Consider the following 8,832-nt stretch of genomic DNA (forward strand, 5'->3'; position numbering starts at 1 on the left):
TTCTATTATCATATCCACACGTTTTGAGGAAAGTGGGATATAAATAAATATAAATAATCTATTTATGATTGGGACTCAAAACAGTTTACAATTTGGGGGGAAAGTGGGAAATAAATAAACAAATATAAATATAAACAGTCTGTTTATTATTGGGGCTCAAAGCAGCCTGCAATTTAGAAACACAGTGCAATTAAAAACAAACAAACAAACATACAAAAGTGGCCATTAAAACAGACTATGACAGTGTTTCTTTATTCAATTGATTGGTTTAACTAAAGCGCTCTTCTTAAACCGTTTCAGGCCGGCCACAGTTTGGCTTTTGCCACATGATTCGCTTCACCTTTTATTTTTACTTCAGCATGTTCATTTAAAAATATAGGTTTGGTTTCTCAGCCTGTTTGCTTCCCTGCGACATTTGTACTATTTAATTTGAAATTAAAAAACACCCCTGTATTTATCTACATTTTGCCAGGAATCTTCTCTCTTGCCTCAGAGGAATTTTTGTGTTTGTGTGTTAAAAGTAAACAAAACAAAGGGGGATTAGAAACTCTTCATACTTCGGTTTTTAAATTTTAAAAATGAGTGAAGAGAATGTTCTAGTCACTTTTTTGAAATTTATAATAAAATCTGTAAGTTAGTCTAATAATTGCCGAGAGCCGGCCTCGAACTTAAGACTTTGGAGTCTTTGGGTCGCCATCTTGCACAAAGAGTCTAGTGCGCAGGCGCGCTTTCCGTCCTCCGCCGCCATCTTTGATTTTTGTCCCCTTCCCGCGCTTCCTCATTTCATATAGAGCGTTTGCAGGCTCATCGCCATCTTTCATTCAAAACGAGGCTCACCCAGAATGCTTCGCGCCGTTCCTTGTCCAAACATCCTCTGGATTCAGTACTGTTAAAGCTTTAGGCGGCCAGCGTCGGAGACCGGAAGAGCCTGGAGGGACCTTCATGTCTCCTCACTCTATGATCTCCATGGTTTTAGATAGGGCTTTTTCACTCCGGGCGCCATTTTGGATTGAAAACGAGGCTGGAAGTTCTTTTTTTTACCAATAACCGTCCCTAGCTTGGGACAGGAGAGGAAGAAAGGAGCCAAAGTAGCAAACAAAGAAGTGGAAAGGTTGGGAAATCCAAAAGTGAAGCGATGGCGGGTGGAAGGGAGCTGGGAGTTTAATTGTGGGAGGAAGGAATCATAGAACCATAGAGTTGGAAGACAGGAAGGTACAGGAGGAGAGAAAGTCAGAAAAGTAGCTAAAGGAAATTGGAAGTTGGGAAACTCCTTGGCACCAGAGCCAGGAAAAGTTACTTTTTGGACTACAACTCTCTGCATGCCCCAGCCATAAAGCAGACAAGGGGATTCTGGGAGTTGTAGTGCAAAAGGGTCTTAGTTTGACAGGTAGACTGCTCCTGCAATGGGAGTGCAGGCTGCATAGAGGGTCTGTTTTAATACTGTCATAGTTTAATTCTGTTTTAATGGTCAACTTTTAATGTTTTTTAAATTATGCTGTGCTTCTAAATTGTAAATTATAAAAAAAATATTTGAGTCCCGATAAATAATACATTATTTATATTTATTTATATCCCACTTTCCCCCAAAACTGTAAGCTGCTTTGAGTCCCAATCATAATTATATTATTTATATTTATGTTAATAATAATAATAATAATAATAATAATAATGCGCTTTCTTTCACAACCTGATCTACCTCAACTGCATCCACACTGTGGAAATAATCCGGTTTGGCACCACTTTGACTGCCATGGCTCTGGGGAGTGTGGTTTGTTGTGTCCGTAATGACCCTAATCCTAACTTTCCTTTCTGATTATTCGCAGACTGTGGCTCTGGGATCTGCTTTTCAGCAATCTTTGTCCTCCACGCTGTCCCCCATGATGGATGGGACCCCCAACCTTCCCTATGGCGAGGACCGCGACAGCCTGCCTTGCGCTGCCCCCACACCGCTCCCGCCCCCACCCTCCCAGGGCCTGACCCCTGACCCTGAAGTGGTGCTGACTCCAGAGCACCATGCGGCCCAAAGAGTGAGCAGCGGGATTCTCCGCTTACACCGGGAAGGAAAACTCCCACGCAGACAGGTAAACTGGGCAGCAGATCGGGAGCAAATGGAGATATTTTTACTTTCCTGGACTACAATTCCCAGAATCCCCCCAGCCAGGAGAAAGAAAAGTATTGCTGCCACCAAGCCTTGTATTTTGAATTAAGCATCCCTCCCCCATCTTCTTCCAGGTGCATTTCAGTCTGGAGTGTATCTCTGACAATTCTGGGGCGATCAGCCTAGAGCCCCCTGAGAAAACCGTGGAGCCTCCTGAAGTCCCCAGAATCAGGCTGGAGAGAGAACTCAGCCGAGTTTCCGCAGAGGACGCAACGCTGCCGCCCCCCGGTCTGTTGGCTGCGCCGGTTCCCCACAGCACCCTCGCACTCGGGGCAGAGGTGCAGGTGGCACGAGAGAAGGGCTTCAACGCCCGACAGGCTGCAGAGGAACTGGTGCAGCGCTCATTTGTCACCCGGTGCGCTCTGGAGGCTCGGGTGGGAGAAGGTGAGGAAAGATGTTCAAAGTTACGGCTGGAGAACTCAGGGCCTCTCCAGGAATGTCAAGGCGGGAGTTTGGTGGCCATAGAAGGGACCCCAAGGGCCACCCAGACCAACCCGCTTCTGCCATGCAAGAATACTTCAAATCCTAGAATTGGGAGAGACCACCAAGGACCATATGGTCCAAACCCCTTTTGCCATGCAGGAACACATAGGATCCTAGAGCTGGAAGAGACCCCTCAGGACCACCCAGTCCAAACGCCTTCTGCCATGCAGGAATACATGTTGTTTGGTGAGACAGAAGGCAGTAGGAAAAGAGGAAGACTACAATGCAAGCAGATTGAGGAAGTCATGGCTGCTACCCTGAGTACATAGAATCCTATATAGATTCTTAGAGTTGGAAGAGACCCCCAGAGGCATCCAGTGCAGCACCCTTCTGCCATGTAGGACTACATAGCATCCTAGTTGGAAGATACTCCCAAAGGCCATCCAGCCCAACCCCATTCTGTCATGCAGGAACTCAGAATCAAAGCACCCCCAACAGCTGGCCATCCAGTCTGTTTATAAACCTCCGAAGAAGGAGGCTCAACCCCACTCCGAGTCCTCCCAATGGTGAGGAATGCTGGGAGTTGTAGTCTATCCACACTGGCAGGATTGCAGTTCTTCACTGAAGAGGAAGCTCCCCAGCTGTGTTGGATTGCAATTCCCCAAATCCCCCTGTTAGCATCTGACAAAATGTGTTACAGACCACTTCTTTGGTCTTTAGTGTGCCGTGAGACACTTTGTTTTGGGGTAATAGATGAGCATGGGGATTTTTACACACGCACATGTAGGGAGAACAAGGAAGAGAGAAAAATAAGTGTTTTGGTTATGATGCTTTGATTGAGAGTTCCTGCATGGCAGATTGGGGTTGGACTGGATGGCCCTTGTGGTCTCTTCCAACTCTAGGATTCTTTGCAAATATTACTTGGTTTCACACAGTTTGGAGTCAGCCTCAGTTACAAGCAAGTTAAGTGCGATGCAGGGCCACATGGTACCCTCAAAAATGATTTTCTAGTCCTCCTTGATACCTCCGAAATCCCCAGACAATACTTTTTTCCTGCTCTTTCAAGTCTGCAGGAGCAAAATTGCAATCTTTAAATACATCACAATGCAGCCCTGTACTGTTTAAGATGAAAATATGCCCATTTTTTGAGAACCAGAAGCAGACCTGGGTCTCCGTGGGGTATTTGTTTCATTTTTTGGCAGCCCATGTGGCATGGAAGTGGCCCCTGGACCTGCTGCCCATTGCCCATGGCTGCCTTGGTTGGACCTGGCAAAGACTTCCAGTAAAGTTAGGCAGCTGGGCACAGTGATAGGGCCATAGGGCACTCTTTCAGTCCCCCAAGGGAAGGGCTTGCCCATTCCAGGCCTCTGAGGGAGGCAACCCCACTGCAGACAGGAAAGAAGGGAGCAGCTCTGCAACTTTGCACCTCTTGAGTCTCATCCTGGAAAGCTATGGATTGCTTGGGAAAATCTGCCTCCTTGTGACTAAATGTGGTACTACGCACTTGTAGCTGAAATTCACACAGAGACACACAATGCATGTGATTACAATCACAGTGGTCCCTTCACATTCGCTGGGGTTAGGGGTGAAGGACCCCGGTGAAAGTGGAAAAAATACCAACAAAAACCACATCGTTTTTTGTGGGTTTTTCAGGGGGCTCTGTGGCCTTGTTCTGGCAGAGTTTCTTCCTGACGTTTCGCAAGCAGCATCTGTGGCTGGCATCTTCAGAGAATGCTTTGCCTGGAAAAAGTGGGTCTGTATCTACTGTGTGAGCCTGGGAATGCAGGAGGGACTTGCATGTGTCTTGTTCTGTTGCTGATGGCAGGCCTCCGGCTGGGAGGCTAATGCAAACGAGGATTAATGTCTGCTAATTGGGGATCATTATCTGCTGGGAAAGCCCCTGACTCTGAATGGTTTCCCATTTGCTGAGTCCTAATTTTGCTATTCCTCAGGACTGGTAGCCAAATTTTGTTCACTTTAAGGGTTTCTTCTTTCTTTAGAACATGGCCACATAGCCTGAAAAACCCACAAAAAACTATGGATGCCGGCCATGAAAGCCTTCGACTTTACAAAAAACCACATCATTCTTTTTACCTACAAGAACACCTCTCTAGGAATCCCCAGGTCCTCCAGTGCAACTCTATGGTCAACATCTGCCAGAAGTTGATCCTAGAATCATGCTGGAGGACCTACAGTTGCCTACAGAAGCATTTTCTTTAAGAACCTCTAGGTCCTCCAGAACAACTCTATGGTCAACTTCTGGCAGAGTTGCACTGGAGGACCCAGAGATTCCTAGAGGTGTTCTCTCAGGTAAAAACAAGTGGAGGGGTTTTTTGGTTATTTGTGGTTTTTCCACATTCTCGGGGTCCTGTACCCCTAACCCCAGCAAATGTGGAGGGAGAAGTATGTACGTGTGTGTGTATAGATATAGATATATAGATACACCCCCCCTCCTCTAGATTTTGCCATTTTATATAAGGGACACCATTTTGCTATGCCATTGTATATAATGGGACTTGAGCATCCCTGGATTTAGATATCCCTGAGGGTCCTGTAACCAAACCCCAGGAGATACCAAGGTCCCTGTGTATCGACAACTCAAAATCATCCTGAGATGCACACTGCCACCATTCTTCTAGTAATACATACACAGGCCAAGTTCTAGGTGTTTGGATTTCATGATCTTGGAGCTGTGAGTCGAGAGACATCCTTTATTATAGATGTTAGTTTCAACCTCTCAAGGGATGCACTGGACCTTGGTCTCTCTTTCATATCCCCCTACAGCAGTACTCTCCAAACTGTGCCCTTTAAGGGATTTTGGACTTCAGCTCCCAGAATCCCAGACTATTGGCCAACATGGCTGAGGCTTCTGGGAGATGAAGGCCAAAAGCTCTTAAAGGACAGTTTGGGGGCTGAATCTGGTGGGGCTAGAGACTTTCACCATAGGGCATTACTGTTTCTTGGCCATTATCCTTTGTAACTGGTGGCTTAGGGGCTTGACTGTAACTCACGTTGAGTTTATTGTATACACTTGTCCCTCCATATTTGCTAGGGTTAGGGGCACAAGACCCCCATGAATATGGAAAATCTGCAAATAACAAAACACCATGTTTTGACCTGAGAGGACACCTCTCTAGGAATCTGACAGACACTGACTATAGGACTGCGCTGGAGGAGCTACAAAGGCCTAGTAGAGTGTCCTCTCTAGGTCCTCCAGGGCAACTCTGTAGTCAACGTCCGACAGACACTGACCATAGAACTGGGCTGGAGGAGCTACAAAGGCCTAGTAGAATGTTCTCTCTAGGACTCTCTAGGTTCTCCAGGGCAACTCTGTGGTCAATGTCTGACAGACACTGACCATAGAACTGCATTGGAGGAGCTACAAAGGCCTAGTAGAGTGTTCTCTTTAGGAATCTCTAGGTTCTCCAGGGCAACTCTGTGGTCAACATCCGACAGACACTGGCCATAGAACTGCGATGGAGGAGCTACAAAGGCCTAGTAGAGTGTTCTCTCTAGGAATCTCTAGGTCCTCCAGGGCAACTCTGTGGCCAACATTCGACAGACACTGACCATAGGACTGCACTGGAGGAGCTACAAAGGCCTAGTAGAGTGTTCTCTTTAGGAACCTCTAGCTTCTCCAGGGCAACTCTGTGGTCAACGTCCGACAGACACTGACCATAGAACTGTGCTGGAGGAGCTACAAAGGCCTAGTAGAGTGTCCTCTTTAGGAATCTCTAGGTCTTTCAGGGCAACGTTTACTTAAAAGTTGACCACAGAGTTGCACTGGAGGACCTAGATATCCCTAGAGAGAACATATTAATCAAATCCGTGAATAATCAAATCCACAAGTATCAAAGCCACAAATATGGAGGGATGAGTGTATATAAAAAACTGAAAACATTTTTAATTAGCAATGAGGAAGCAGTAATTCTTTTAAAACTATGTGGCCCTCCAGGTGTTATTGGGACTACAGCTCCCAGCATTCCTCACCACTGGCTCTGCCAGGAGCTGCAGTCCAGCCGTATTTGGAGGGCCTGAGATGCTTCCCAGCGGGATTGTAAGTCCTTTGCTTGAGGAAGAGGTGGCTTCTTCCTTACCCCATATACCCACACCAGCCTCTGTTTGATTTCTTGGGCCTTGCAGGTATGAACATCCCCCGGGACCAGCGGCTCTATCAGGGGCTGGTCAGCCTCCAGGTGCCCAAAGAGGAATTGGTAAACTCCGCTGTCCAGGAGAAACTGGCCCTGGTCCGGCACCGTCCTGAAGGCAGGCAGGTGAGTGGTGCGCATCCATTTGGGCATCCCTATCCCCTTAACATAATCCCACACAGAACAGAATAACTATCCTGTCCTCCCTCCAGTGTAGGCCAGAAGGGAAGAAAGGCCATGAAGCAGAGCCTCTGAATATTAAGGAATAGACCTGTTACTGGCTGTATCTGGTTTTCTCTCTCTTGGCTCCGTCATTAATCAGAATGGAGGCTGCAGTCAAGAAATTATGGTCCAAAACACACTGCAGAAACAATCCACTTTGAGACTGCTTTAACTGCCCTGGCTCAGTGCTAGGGAATCCTGGGAATTGTAGTTTGCTCTGGTACTAGAGTGCTCTTGACAGAGAAGGCTAAAAGTCTCAAAAAAGGACAGTCCCCAGAATTCCCTAGCACTGAGCCAGGGCAGTTAAAGCGGTCTCAAAGTGGATTATTTCAGCAATGTGTTTGGGACCTGGAAGGGTTCCTGTGAAGGAACTAGACAAGATCCTCAAGTGTAAAGATACATCACTGAATGCTAAAGTTAGGATGGTCCATTCCATCCCGTTTCCCTTTTTTATGTATGGTTCTGGAAGGTGGACAGGGAGAGGACCAACTCATTTGAAATGTGGGGCAGGAGGCAAGTCTTAGGATGCCATGGACAACAAAAAGACCAATAAATGGGTCCAGGAGCAAACCAAACAGAACTTTCCCTAGAAGCCAAGATGACTAAATTGAGCGTGTTGTACTTTGGACATTTCATGGGAAGACAGGACTCTTTAGGAAATGATGTTTGGTGAGACGGAAGGCAGTAGGAAAAGAGGGAGAACGCATTACAGGCAGATTGGCTCCGTTGAGGAAGTCATGGCTGCTGCCCTGCATTTGCAAGACCTGCTGATAAAGGGGCAACTTGGAGGTCTCTTGCTCAGCGGGCCACTCGTAATCAGCATTTAACCACCCCTTGCGTCCCTAAGGACAGGTTGGACGGCACTCCCAGAACCCCCTTCCCGGGGTGACTGGGGAATTCTGGGAGTTATGTCCAACTCAGGCTGGATTAGTGATGGTTCAGGTCCAACACACTAATTTTTCCTGGAAGCAAAAAATCCCCCATGGTCTTCTCCCGATATTTCCGTTGCCTCAATGGCAGGCTTGGGGAATGGGCAGCATTCAGGACTGGCACCTAACCCACCGTTTCCCCTCTCACTCTGCCAGGAGCCTCCCTGCCTGGGCCCCGACTTGCTGGCTTTCTACAACCCCGAGGAACTGTTCACCGAGACCCCCTTCTTGGAGGTTGAGGGGCTGCCGCCCTTGAAGCTCCAGCCTCGGCCAAGGGACCCGGCCACGACGTTCTTCATGTACCGGAAGCTGCACCAATGGGATAGCTAAGAGGAGGATTTGGGGGAAAGCTGTTGGCACTCTTCCTGCAGGGAAAAAATGGACTCCAACCTTCCTTCTCTGAGACACTGGGCTATTTATTTAGAAGGGAATTATCTTCCCTATCCCTTTTGGCATGTTTTTATACATAAAAATGGAATTGCAACCCTATCTTGCATGTCTTTTCCCTCCTATTATTGCTTAAAGACTTTACAAGCAGCTGCTCAGATTTAAGGTAGGGGTTTGCAAACCTTGGGGATTCCATCTCCCAGCATCCCTCACCTCTGGCAAAGCCAGATGGGATTTATGAGCCCAAAACAGAATATCAACATGAGAACCATTGTTTGTTAAGACTCGTGGCTGAGGATGAAGACTTCTCTGGCTGCATCCATACTGGAGAAATAACCCGGTTTGGCACAGCTTTAACTGCTCTGGCTCAAGGCTATGGAATCCTGGGAGTTGGAGTATGTTGTGGGGTTCAGAGCAGAGTGCTGCTCCGCTCTGGGCCCACAAGAAACTCCAACTCCCAGGATTCCATAGCCTTGAGCCCAAAAGTGTTAAAGCCGTGCCAAATGGTTATTTCCCCAGTGTGGATGCGGCCTTTCATGGTTACCCCTCTCTCTGCAATTGGAAC

At 47.3% G+C, this 8,832-nt stretch overlaps 1 protein-coding gene across 1 annotated transcript; it reads left to right on the plus strand.

The window, feature by feature from the left end:
* Positions 1–767: 767 nt before the first annotated feature.
* PPP1R35 (protein phosphatase 1 regulatory subunit 35) lies at positions 768–8,404 on the plus strand. The gene is made up of 5 exons (XM_089479900.1): positions 768–1,111; positions 1,824–2,081; positions 2,233–2,542; positions 6,725–6,855; positions 8,037–8,404. The coding sequence occupies exons 2-5, from the start codon at positions 1,878–1,880 to the stop codon at positions 8,208–8,210; spliced, it is 819 nt and encodes a 272-aa protein (XP_089336026.1). The 5' UTR covers positions 768–1,111; positions 1,824–1,877; the 3' UTR covers positions 8,211–8,404.
* The last annotated feature ends 428 nt before the right edge of the window (positions 8,405–8,832 follow it).

The sequence above is a fragment of the Sceloporus occidentalis genome, unplaced genomic scaffold (assembly GCF_023333645.1).
Source record: "Sceloporus occidentalis isolate IW3139 unplaced genomic scaffold, rSceOcc1.0.p SCAF_14, whole genome shotgun sequence".
Classification (NCBI taxonomy): domain Eukaryota; kingdom Metazoa; phylum Chordata; class Lepidosauria; order Squamata; family Phrynosomatidae; genus Sceloporus; species Sceloporus occidentalis.